The sequence below is a fragment of the Hippoglossus hippoglossus genome, chromosome 17 (assembly GCF_009819705.1).
Source record: "Hippoglossus hippoglossus isolate fHipHip1 chromosome 17, fHipHip1.pri, whole genome shotgun sequence".
NCBI classification, from domain to species: Eukaryota; Metazoa; Chordata; class Actinopteri; order Pleuronectiformes; family Pleuronectidae; genus Hippoglossus; species Hippoglossus hippoglossus.
In genome coordinates, this window is record NC_047167.1 from 16,723,201 (window position 1) to 16,736,579 (window position 13,379).

General features: G+C 41.4%; 1 protein-coding gene across 2 annotated transcripts in view; it reads right to left on the minus strand.

Annotated features, from left to right (window-relative positions):
- pth1r (parathyroid hormone 1 receptor) overlaps positions 1–12,822 on the minus strand; it is a 53,912-nt gene extending 41,090 nt beyond the window's left edge. For both annotated transcript variants that reach the window (XR_004616646.1, XM_034612557.1), the window contains exon 1: positions 11,418–12,822. Coding sequence is in view for 1 of the 2 variants with exons in the window: in XM_034612557.1 (XP_034468448.1) it covers positions 11,418–11,486 (69 nt within the window). In the remaining variant the exon portion in view is untranslated. The remainder of the gene's footprint in view (positions 1–11,417) is intronic.
- Positions 12,823–13,379: the final 557 nt, after the last annotated feature.

Consider the following 13,379-nt stretch of genomic DNA (forward strand, 5'->3'; position numbering starts at 1 on the left):
TGTCCTCCAACTGAGAGGCCTGCTCCTGCCCTGTCAGTGTCGTCTTTCCACTTACTACAAGGTAAGGTCTTTGAACCATGTTTTCATTTGACTAGAAATGACTGGAGCTCGTGGGTACGAGGCAGAGTCCGTAGCAGCAGGCAAACAGTGAGAACGTTACAAGTCAATATCTTGTTTCATCCATTGTAAACACAGCAAAGCAACAGTTTGAGAGAATTTGCTTCGCACATCAGTCACTTAGAAGGAACGCGCTGGAACACAAAATCGTCTTTATGGGCTGATTGTGGTGTTTTTTTTCTTTTCTTCTTAATCATAAAATCCTCCACCATCTAAAGCCGGCGGTTAGCACGCTCGCCTAATGACGAGAAGTTCTTATGTTTAAATTTAGACAATATGTCATCCCTGGTGTGAAGGGGCGGTGAACTGAAGCAGAACTTCAAATCCTTGGCACATGAAGGGATCGCGACCAGAGTTTCTGAGTTTTCCCACATCTGCATAATTGTAAGTCATCCAAATTCAAATTTAGGCCACTTAGCACAAAAGCTCTGGCTTGTCACATACTGTATGTTAAACTAAAGCCACAGTGATACCATGCAGATCAAAATGAGCTTCACTATCCCAAAACCTCGAATCCATAGAGTACAACGCAATTTAGCATTTCGTTTATGTAACATTATCCCACAACACTGACACACAAACTCAAAATGATCACATTTGGCAGCAGATGATATTTTAATTCCATGCTAACAGCCTCAAGCTCACTTCTTCCTGATGTTTCCCCAATTTATAAATATATTTTTTAAATTTTCCAACTGATAGTCTTGAGCCCAACCAGCGCTGACTCATGTGACATCACTGACAGTTAGGTGTCAGATATCCTGCAGCCCCCTCTAGAGCTAACATTTTGGAAAAGTGCATTTGTTTTAATATGCTCACACACTGTATATTTGTAATGTAAGTATAACATGCAATACTGCAGCTGGGATACTTTTAATGTCTTTATTATGAGAGTTTATTAAATAACCATTTACTGTTTAGCATAGTTTATCTCCTTTAAAAAGACATCTCCTTTAAAAAGACATTTTGTGGCCATGCATTAAATTATATGCTGTAGATATGCAAATAACATATGGTGTTCTGCAACTCTGCCAATAAATATGAATAGTCTTCTATATCTATTATAGCACATGCTGAATGTAGGTCTTCACTGTGGCCTTCATCCACATGCACATCGTGGAAAAACCCTCATCAATATTAACACATCAAATAAGCTAATTCCACACAGAGCTCCTCTTCATCCAATGCCACATTACACCATTAAAAATAATTGCAGAAATGAGCCACAACCTCTAACGAGTGTTCCAGCGTGAGAGTCAGATGCGAAGTTTGAGGATTAATGAAACTTTCTGGTGAAAATCTGCCAGGTTGTGATACGTACAGCGAATGTATATGTGCTACACTTTAAACATTTCAGTGCAGGTTTGGAAGCAGAATGTGAGTTGGTTGTACGACTGAGTGGCAAACCCCATAAACTGTATGATCGGTGTAATGCACTACCATGTTTTTTCTGTATGATGATGCAACATGCAACATGCAACTCAACTCCCCAAAATAAATATACAACAAATATACAACAGTTCAGGGTTAGTTGGAGTTCGTCCTAGCACACCAGTCCAGAAAGGGGAACCAGTGAACTTTGATGGAGACCAATATCATCTAAAGTTGGAAGAACTCAAGAAATGATCAATAATACTTGGAATAAATCCTCAATCTGACCTTTAATCCACAATTTACATTATACCTGTTCATGTTATTAATGAAAGTTTATACAAGTACATTCATATGGAGCAATTTAACTTGAGATCAGTTGAACTATGACTGACCATAACTTTGCAACCACATTCAGGGTCTGGGCTCTAATTGGCTCGTGTGGTAAATGTCATGGAGCTGAGCTAAAGTCCAGCCAAACTTCACACTGTTATCTGAAGTTAAAATTGGCTGAGATTTGTGCTGCGCTGCCATGTGAGGATTTCTTCACTTATTGGTGGAAAATCTGGAGCAGCGAACTGCATACTTATAAAACCATAAGCCCCTGAGTTTTGCAATGAAACTAATAAAGGTCCTTTTTAAGAAGTCCGGCCTCCTCTCAGCCATGAGCCCCGGCCCAAAGTCTGAGTGGCTTCCAAATCACGTAAACTCCTGGATCTGATGTGTGAAATCCTGCCTTTCCTGCTCGTGATCATTTCGGGAATTGACTCGGAACTGTCTACAAACTCCATCCTTGTTGCGTTCAGGGGTTGTAGAACGAGTCTGAGAGCGTTTGTGTATCTGAAACTCAATCCCTTCAACAACGGTGGGGGCAGGGCCGAGCAGGATCGTCGGTCAATGACAAAGGCATCTACGTAGCTGAGAATTTTCACATGTCAACTCGACTGAGCTGCTGTGGGATTCCAATCATATTGCCCGCAAGGAAGTCTGCACCACAATATTGATACAGCAGGTAGCTGTTGAAAAGGGACCACAAAGAACACAAACTCATAATCTCTGGCAATCAATCATCAATGCCCCCTGATTTTTTTGAATTATTGAGTTTTTATAAAATTCTTCTGTCCAACAATGTCAATGGACACGGTCAACAGTCAGTGAGCAGATAAAACCCAGACCTCCTTATCAAAGACTGACAGGGGAGAAGCAGCATGTCTCTGTGAAATGTGTCAAATTAACTTCCCTGAGATAACCATCAACACATACAGGATGTGTCGGGTATTCAGCTGACAAGTGGAAAATGCCTGTCTGCAGAAAGAGGAAAAGGCATTTCATTTAAGACATGTCGACAATGAAGAGAAGAATTATTGAAAGGGGAAGTTTGGGAGTGGAACTATTAGATGTCTGAGCAGCTTTGGCATCGCATACGGCCTCCACTTTGTCAAACTGCTGCTCTTTGCCTTTTGAAGATGCACCCTTCACACGATGAGTGACTAGAAATAAGAGGAAAATGCATCATGAAGGCGTCAAAGTCAAACGTCTGACTCTGCAAAAGGAATATTAAATCTGTTTTCCTGTACGGCTCAGAGTACTGGCACTTCCACAATGGATGCCTCAGGGGGAAAAAGGCTACATATTCTACCCTAAAAAGAGATTTAGGGTATGTGGGCGGATACAACGGCTTGAGCATGTCCTCAGTTTGCACCAGAACTACATAACAAAGATCGCTCTGAGACGGACCCCCTGGAAAACCCAAACAAGCTTGATCCAAAACACTGTGGTGGCAAGCTGTGACAGCTGAGCTGACAGAGATGGGTCTGACATGGAGAGAGGCCCAGCATGTAGCCCAGGACAGGACCAGAACAGTCTCCTTCAATCCAATCAAGCTGCAACACATCACACACACTCATAGATATCAGTCCCCTAAAGGTGCCTGATTTCTTTCAACACGATCCATTAATCATATGAATAATAACAGTGAAAAGTTAAAGAAAATGAAAAAAAATTCTGCATCAGTCCGATGATCTGCACCAAAATTTAATGGGTTCTTCCCTGAACCATAACACATCCATTCCCCAAGTTTCGTGAAAATCCATTCAGTTGTTTTTGTGTATACTTGCTTATATACAAACCAACAAACAAATAAAAACAATTACGGGGATAAACAAAAGAGGAAAAGAGCTACGCGCCCAAACAGCAGAGCTTTAAGAACGTTGGAGTTCATAGTGCAGAGAGGCACATCATTAAAATATCTGTTAGAAGTGTAAGTTTTTCAGCGAGGTGTAAAAGTGGCATTGAGTTACACATACCCTCACATTCTTCAAGTGGAAAATTTAAGAAAAAAAAAGCAGAGGTCACGGTAAGTCAAGAAAACAAGCCCTTTCCTGAGTCAAACACAGCCACGGTATAACCTTACCATGCTGGTGAAACTGAAGACCCTCCTATTCACACACACATTACGAGTCTGACTCACAGGCCCTGAAAACTGAACAATGTGTCAGTCAATGCAAAGGGAAAGAGAAAGAGATGAGGATGTGTGCTTCTCTGAGAGGAAGTTGAAGAAATCAGACTGCTCCTCAGTTATCTCTGGAATTCCCTCGGCTACTGTAAAGCTCCACAGTGAAATACTGATCATGACGCTCTGTGTGTGTGTGTGTGTGTGTGTGTGTGTGTGTGTGTGAAGGGTATTTTCCCACTACAAGTTGCCTCTGTTAGCCGAATCCCATGCTGATCCCAGGAAATTTCAGGCAAACATGTTAAGTGACCAGTGACGACAGCGAATGACCCATGATCTGCAGCGGCGAGACATGTGCAGCGGCTTATGCACAGTTTACACCCTCGTGCTGCTTCAAACCGTTTTTTACGTGCTGTGAAACTCCATTACAAAACAGGAAAGGCCCATCTGCTGACATATAATCTCACTTGGATGCAAAAATTACATTTCAACCAAGCTGCGCCCTAAATTACACCCTCTCTCCAACTGTATAAACTGCTGCTGATTTCCATTGCTGCAACTTCCAGGCACAATGACACGATACTTTCTATGCTGAGTGAGAAGAGGTTATTTTCGGTGTGTTCCAGTGACTCAAAGATGTGACGTTTATCTCAAGGAGTGCAGTGTCTAGGGACCATCTCCCCAGAGCTCCAGGCTTCCTGTGGTATGATCTATAACTGGTATTATAAATCTCCACTTTCAACCAAGACCACGGACGTTTTTAAATCCCATTTTTGTTTATTAGAGTTCAAACACAAGCAGTGGTCAGTAAAAGTCACTGGAATCAATGTCAGCATTTAAATGAGGGTTGAACTGTTTTGGATGATTTGTTACTATTTCCAGTATCTAACCCTCATTATAGCAACTTGTCATTAGTAGGTTATAAAGTCCAACAATTATTCTAATGCCAGTCTGGCACCACCTCATATTATGAAGTGATTAAGACTTTTTACACACTGAGACCTGGTTGTAAAGGATTGCAGCCTGCAGGAGTGACATCATTCAATCCTCTTATCCTGTTCAGCAGTGCAATAATGTGAATCCACTGTTTGCACGTACACCAGTCAACACTGGCATTAGTATGAGCTACAGGCACACTGTGGCTAAGATACTGCACGAGGCCTGGTGTGGTCTGCAAGTCAAAAATAGTACGACTTTTAGATTCATTGTGGCCAACACATACTCTGATAATATGTTTTTTTATAAGATTTAATTTAAAGTTCTCCATATGTACTCCCACATCAACAAAACAGAAAATCCACAACCTCTTACTAAACAAGGGGCAGACAGAACAAAACACAAAATACAACCACATTATCTTCGTATCTGATCAACTGAAATAGAATAGGTTTAATATAAAAGAACATAATTATACCTCATATAAAATCATAATATTATATGATCTCTCTCTACTTCCCCTGCATTTCATCCTTCATCAAAAGAAATGACCATTCAAATACCATCCTTTATTCGTTTTTATACCCTTTATAGTGCACTTATTGTTTCCCACAATGTATCATGAAAAGTAGTGCACAACCGATGGTCAATTATCGAGTAACATCTACCATCATGCATTGTACTCGCGGCTGAGAGACAAGAGGAGCGGGGGCAGCAGGAACAGGCCGGCCTTTCGTACAAATGTCAATGTCGTACAAACGACAGCAAAAAAGCCTGTTTCTACATTTAAAGATGGTCATTCAACAACAAGTACGGCTTTCCGACACAGCCCAGGTTGACCAGCTGCCTCTGCTTCCTCTTCAGCATTAATTGATTTGATTGGCGCTTGGGTGTTTATTTAAGCATGATTTGATTGGCTGGTACTTCTGTAGCTGCGTGAAAGCAAATGAGCAGCTGAAGCCTCGAATGCTTATGTGTGAGTCCAGCGTATCGCCAATGATAACTCACGGACTCTGATTTGGCTAAAGAGTGCTAATGTTGTATTGAACTGCTACGAACCCAGCAGCTGTACTGTATTCAAACACTAATCTGTATGAAAACAGGAGCTGCAGTAGAAGAAGAGAGACGGGCTGAGTTAAAGTGAGCATAATAAACTGACTGATTACAGCTCTTCAGGCTCTACGGGCAGCCATCGGTGCTGTGTGAGCAGACGGCACGATGACTGATGATGTCAAAGCAAAGGGAAATTCACCACACTCGCTGTGCAGCTAAAACCAGGGTAACGCGATGAGAGACTTGAAGAAATTCAATAAATGTTCAGAGCTGCCTCATCTTTTAAAAGCTGACGTTTCCTCCACAACAGTAGTTCTGTCGTTTTTGTGATAGAGAGAACAGTCTGAAGTGGATAAAAGGAGACATATTATTATATCAACGTTACTGTCTTTACTGACTTTAGAGGGACCGTGGGAATTCCCTGTTGGATGAAATTTTGTAACTCTAATCCTGATAAAAGCTACGTGGTGTCATTCTTTCCCTGTTTGAAGGATTAGTATCAAAGTCAAAGTAGCAGACATGTCACAACAACCGTTGCGCTGGTTTCACCCTTCCTGCTGGTGTTGTCTACAGTCGAGCAGTATGACAGCTATCAAACAAAAGGCGTGTTGTGTAATCGGGAGGATTTTCAGAAGAAACAATGAGGAACAACAATTTACAATACAATTACAATCAGCAGCAAAGAACGCTGGAACCACAGTACCGCAATATCCCCAACCTGCAGCCCCCGCTGCTGTTGAGCCCTCCTTCATTACAAGATAATTTCACAATTAACAATATAACATGTGTAAATCAAGAAATGATTAACCTATTTGAAGATGGGTCAGGTTGTCTTTTTTTGGTAAATATTACATGTTTTTGTCTTCCAGCTGCACGAGTCAGTGACTGTTTCGGTCCAATCATGATCAAGTGATCACAATTTGGGGAAGTTTAATCAGCTGAAGATGTTTAATTAGCGGACACTGCAGACCCCACTGGCACAATCAAATCAGGGATGTTGGAATATGTTGTTTATCCCCTCAAAAAAAGATGAATGTGGATTTGGAGAATCATTATTTAGAACTGCTTTCAATGTGTGATGTATGTTGTGTGTTCTATGTTTTTAGTGTGTCGCTTTTTATGTTAATTTTAGCGTTCGTAAAGTGTCTTTGAGTACTTTGAAAAGCGCTCTATTAATAAAATGTATTATTATTGTTACACCCATAATCGAAATAACAGCATTCATAGCTTTTAAATGCTGTATTCTAGTATTCCTCCATAATCCATAATGCCCGTGAGCCAACATGGTAGCTTTTGTTTCAGATGTGGACTCACATGGTCATATTGGCCAGGTCTGTTAATAAGGAGCTTCTTTATGTTGTTTCACTGTTTTTGTGCAGTGCAGTGCGGTGCGCTCCAATTGGTACATTAGTAGGCAACTTAATACGTCACTGCACCTCAGTCAATACTGCAAGAGGCTTTGTGATGCTACCAAATCCCAGTGGGGATTGGTTTGACCAAGTATAAAAGCCCACCTCTAATGGATTGATTAAAAAGAAGCCTCATTTGCTCTGGCTAAAATCAGATCAATGAGATAAAAAAAAAACATGCAAATAGCAGACAGTAAAACTTAATGCCTATGTTTTTATGGTTTGAAGGCTTTGGTAATTCACCACCAAAACTTCACTTTGCCACCTAATCAATGCTGACACACCTCCTACTGCTTCTGAGCCCCCTCTTGGGAGCAGTAAAGGTCACACTATGAAGCCTGGTCTTGCATCACACACACACAAACACACGCACACAGAGCCCTTAATAGAACAAACCTTTGAACAGACAAGAATAAAAGAGAAGAAACTAACAGATTATACCTATTGTGTGAGCATGGCTGTGGGACTTTCCTTCAATGAGAGGGATAAGAAATGACACACAGGTTGACAGAACCGTACTCTGAGAGGAGCAAATTGATCCTGGCAGGCCTTTGTTGTTCCTCTGTCTTAATGGGGGCCTGCTCAGAGAGAGAATCGAGATTAAGGCCACGTCCAATCCGTTTGAACTCCCTGAGTAAATACAGCATGAAATCATGGTTACGTGTGCTGTAGGTAGCACTTTGCTGTAGCATCTCGTAACGTACTAAATGACAACATCAAAGGTCCAATATCTGGTGTTCAAACAGATGAAAGACTGGTTTACTCGTACGTGGAGGAAATCAAGAGATTTACTCTAAAACCTTTTACGAGGAAGACATTTGCCTTTAACGTACAATATGTAACTTCGGCCGCTTAGGGGTCTCTTCTCTTCAACTTTTTGGGATAATGTCAGCACCAAAGTCAAAATATATATATCATAGGTCTAGTTGGGGTTTTTTTCGAAGAAGAAATATTACACGTATCTTTGGATAACTACTTGATGACTTGATGAGATCCTATTTATGCAAAGAGACTAGTTACAGGGGTCACACATTATGTCTTACAACATAAGAGGCAATTATGATCAGGATTTTCCTTTCATGTGAAATGTAATTTCTTTAAGAGGTGTCATTTGTTTTTCAAATGGAAATGAATGAGTGTTGTGTTTTAAATTGCAAAACAACTCCCCCTTTGTTTGTGTCCTTGAAAGATGTCTCATTATCTTTTTTATCTATCTTTCCAGCTGAGGGTGTAAAATGTGGGGGAAATGTCCGTTATTGTTAGTAGTGGTAATGATAGTAATTATTGCGAGATTATCAAAACATGTTTTTACAAAATCCTCCATTTGTTATTAGTCATTGATTCTTTGAAATGAATTAAATTATTATAATTGTGTCTTGAGAGACAACAGTTAGAATAATAATCCATAATCCATCACTCAGCCTTACACATGCAGTGGAGACAATTTGTTAAATAAGTCTGCGTGAAGTATATTAAGAAAGGATCACACCGAAGTCTCCACAGTTTTACTCAGTGGAAACCAAATTTATGGAATGGATTCAAGGAGATGCTTCCCTTCGTGCTTCAGACAGACATGAACCCAAACATTATCATAAGTCATGTTTGGGTTCTGTCCAAGGGGGCATGCAGAAATGAATTTCAATATTAAAGCCTACTTTTGAAATGCACAAGCAGCTCATGATTTATTAGTGAGATGTTATCTGCTGCCCCTAATTACCACAGACAGATTTGAGATTAGATTATTCCGCACTCTAAACTGTGCTGTGAAGTTCCATTGAGAATAATTTGGCAGAAGTGGATAAAGCTACTCTGAAAGGTGCACGCACTTTGTTCTCTTAACAACATTAACTCTGAAGACTTATAAATCATAAGAGGGGCAGTCACTTGTAAAAAAAACAAAACAAGTTATATGACACATTGTTCTCCTGTTACACGTGTTTTGATAAAACTTCGGACTAAAATACAAATTCTATGGTTTCAAATTGATTTATCACGTCAATGGGAATCAAATGAGACTATGTTTATAGGTGTTTTGACACTTGTGTATCATTAATGGAAGATTGGGATTATTCTGAAAGATATTAATGAAATTGATGCTTACAAATATTGATTTATCTACGAAGAACCAAGAACCAAGCCACCATTTCTCTTTAAAAGAAAAAAAAACAAGCTCTGGGCTTAAGGTTGTCAACAAGAGTTATTTTCCCCATCTAGTCACAAACTAGTCAAAACTGCCTCGTGCACGACAAAACATGACAGTCGTCACAGTCCTATTTTGTCCTGAGCCGACGCGGTGCTTAACTGGGCCAAGCAGATGCAGATATACAGCTCCTCCAGTGAGGATGCAGACACATGCAAGTCATCACGCAGGAAAACATGGTCATGAGGTATAAATTAAATGCTCAGTGAGGTTCCTGAAAGCAGCGCTTCCGCTTAACAAATGTAATAACTGACTGGGAGAGACAGCCAGTCACAGTGAACAAAGGCTGCATGAGGTAGAGCTTTGTCTGTGAGCTGTCACTGCAGCATGCCTGCTGAGGTGTCAAACACAACGGAGAGATTCCTTGTCTCCTCTAGCATCTTCCAATTCCCTTCAGATAACGAGGCAGGATAACAAGGCGAGAACCAACCAATTCATGGTGTCGCACTGGTTAAGGACATCGTCACTCGCCTGCTGAGCCTCTGGAAAAGTGTCTCAACCCTGTAGTTTGACAAGTGAGTATCTCAATTTGAAAAGCTGAGCATTCTTTCTTTAGAAAGAGACACAGACTTTCCACTCTTAGCTGTGGCTTTCGGTGAAATCAACGTCCCTTCTGGTCACAGTCTGGAAAAAGCGAAAAATCACTTTTTTGTGGACAGGAAGACTAAGCAAACACCAAACTTAAAAACGGGTAAACACCGTCCACAGACAGAGCCTTTTAACGGCTGAATGTTGAATCAGCTATAAATACGCCGCTATGTTATAATTGTTTTCCTCTGCCATCTAAACCAATGAGCCTCGAGGTCCACTGCGGTACAGTGACGGACCACATCACTGGGAAAATGCACTGTACCTCAGAGCCTGGGCGAACTGCCTGTTGAATGCAGAACAGCGTCAGCCAAAACACACAGAACCCAGTTGGTGTGCTGCTCCGCCTGCAGCACAATGCGAGCGTGTGTGCTTTCTGGTAACAGCTATGGCAATATTTGAGAATGTAATTGTAAATCACAATGTCGGGGCAAATGTAAATCATTACAGCTGTGAAGTGGGGGGGAGGGTGAAAACTCTTCAGGTGCTGCTGGAGTTATGAATGAAATATTTACTCCCAGTCTGACTGCAAGTATAGTGGCTTCTGTTCAGGATGCAGTTCATGCATGAGAGCTGTGAAACAATCCGTAGTAAATACAATGTGCCGCCTATGACAGGAACTGGGTTGCAGGCGCTGCCTCACACAAACGCTGCGTTGTTGTATTGTAACTCGGGGAAGATGCATTTAATGGGACGAGAGTGGGATCGCTAACAAACACCAGCTCGTTGTCCGGAACCTCTCGTGAACCTGTTCAGTCCAGTAACAACACTGTCGATATGTGAGTCAATACACAACCCTGTCTCCTGCAATTAAAAGCTCACACACATACAACCTATTTGCAATTCAGCCAACGTCCACCGGCAATACAGGCAATTCCAGAAGAAGTGTGACACGCAGACATGCATCATAGACACAATATGAGGAGTGGAGGTGATGTGAGTGAAAAGCTTGAGGTTCCCACCCTTCTGCTCCTCTTGTCTTTTAAGTTGCTTGTGACTTTTAAACATTTAAGCCAATGATCTTTACAAAACCCAAACCAGACAACCAAGATCATAATGTATAGCTCCGATGAGCATATGTTGTATGAATCAATAGATACAAGTAAATATTTGCAGGTTTTGTCTGATTAAATATCCTGGTGTTGGTGTCCTCATTATTGATGCACAAACAGTCACATGAACTCCTGTCAATAAGTCTTTGGACCTGCAGATTCCATTTAACATATTGATTTTTACGCACACACAAAAAAAACAAACACGATTTCATGTTTAAAAAAAAAAAAGGACTTACCAGACATAAACTGCTGAGAAGTGAGATGAGCAGAAAGTCCAGATTGCGGAGGAGCACAGCGGATCCCATCCCTGACCCTGAGGCGGCTCGACCTCGCAGGGGACTCGAACGGACGCTGGTGATGCTCAGATGAAACGACTTTAATTGCTCTGGTTCTCCTGGAGGTCGAGACAGTTGAGTTTCTTCACTCCGTCTGGCCGCGCGACGCTTATGGCGGCTTGTGAAACCATAACTCTGTAATCGCCTCTCTCTGCCCCTCGCTTTAATTTCCTATAATCTACTATATGCTCGGCTCAGGCGCTGCGCCGCTCACTTTATTTCTCTGCATCTGTCTCTTTTTTTTTTTTTTTCTTTTTTTTTTCCTCTTCTGAAATTACATCCACATGTCAGAACTATTTATGTCGCTCTCGCTCTGCGGTGGGAAGTTCAAATGAGTCTTTGTAGGGGAAGAAACCAACGCTGTATTTTTAGGTCTTTTAAATTTCCCCTCAGACTAACTTAAACACTTCAGCATGGAGCCGTGCGCCCTTATGGCTTATTCCAGTCCTCTCCTTCCAGAAAATGTTAGATCAGTGTTTTGGGACAGAAATAAGCACCGGGATGTGTCACTCCATCACCGGTCTGCTGTTGAATTCTGCCCAATTCGATTCCCTGTGACTCATGTCAGCCTCTACACAGACTCGTGCTGACAGGGTTTACTTTCAGCATGTGGCAGTATATAACAATATTGTGACAGAGCAGAGATGCTATTATTTACTTCTCAAAGATTTGGGAACAAACTCAGTCTTTGCACTACGACGCTGCAATTCCCTTTACGCACCGCACACTGCCCCACGCGTTCTCCCTTTACGCACGTCGCTCTCTGAAAACATTACGCGTAAAAGTGCCATTTAGGTTATTTCCCCGAAATCTATCGCGGCGGTCACGCAGCTATACCGAATGTATGAAAACTCCCCCGAACGGGCTCAGTTTACTTTAAGAGGGAGAGAGGAAACGCCAACTCGGCTTCAAGAATCTCTACTTACTATGGAGACACCCTGACGGACCGACAACTGTGTTTCCGCGCAGAGCCAAGAGGCGAAAAGAAGTAGAAGTTTGTCGTGTAGGGAAGCGTCTCCAGATGTGGCAGGCTGCAGGTCGTGTTCACTAGTGAGTATGTGGATGGAAAAGAGAGGGGGGGGAGGAGGAGGGAGAGGAGGCAGGTATAGGGTGGAGCGTAGAGGGCTCTCATTGGTGCGCGCTCTCTTACGTTGGAATAAACCACGACTCCGAAATGACATATTTTCTCACCCTTCAAACAAACTCTACATTCAACAGATCGCGGGGCCTTCGCCAAACCACTTTTTTTCCCTGCAGTTGCTCAAAAGTAGCATCTAGTGGGATTGGATTACCGAGACATAATGCAGAGGATGTTCTTTTTATAAAAATGTATCTGCTTCACTCTATAATTTATGTTTAAAAGACATATGGAAATTAAACTCTGGGCAATTTGGCACACAGAGATGAATTAAGCAGGGGAAAAAAAATTAAACAAGGGTTTGCTAAGGTGTGTTCTGGTTTCCTGACACTCCTGACCCTTACCTGTTTATTTACTGTTGTATAAATAATAATAATAATAATAATGATTGCAAAATGATATACTTTATTTTTCCAAAATAAATCATCTTTTCTACTAATGTCATCATAACAATAGCCTTCATATATATATAACTATAATAGTTATAGTTTTTTGGGGGGGTTGAAAGGAGTGTTGTTTAAAAAAAAGTTCAGTCAACATCATCAGAGAACTTCCCTATGTGCCACATATCAGTTCAAAAAAATCGACTTTACAAGACGTTTTCATAAAGTGTGAAAAATGAAAAATCACGATTTGTGTTCATTCATTCAGATCATCTCCGTTCACAATCCGCCCCTTTCTGTTTCCGAAGCCTTTCTCAGCCGTGCTGCTCTGCTGCTCAGTCG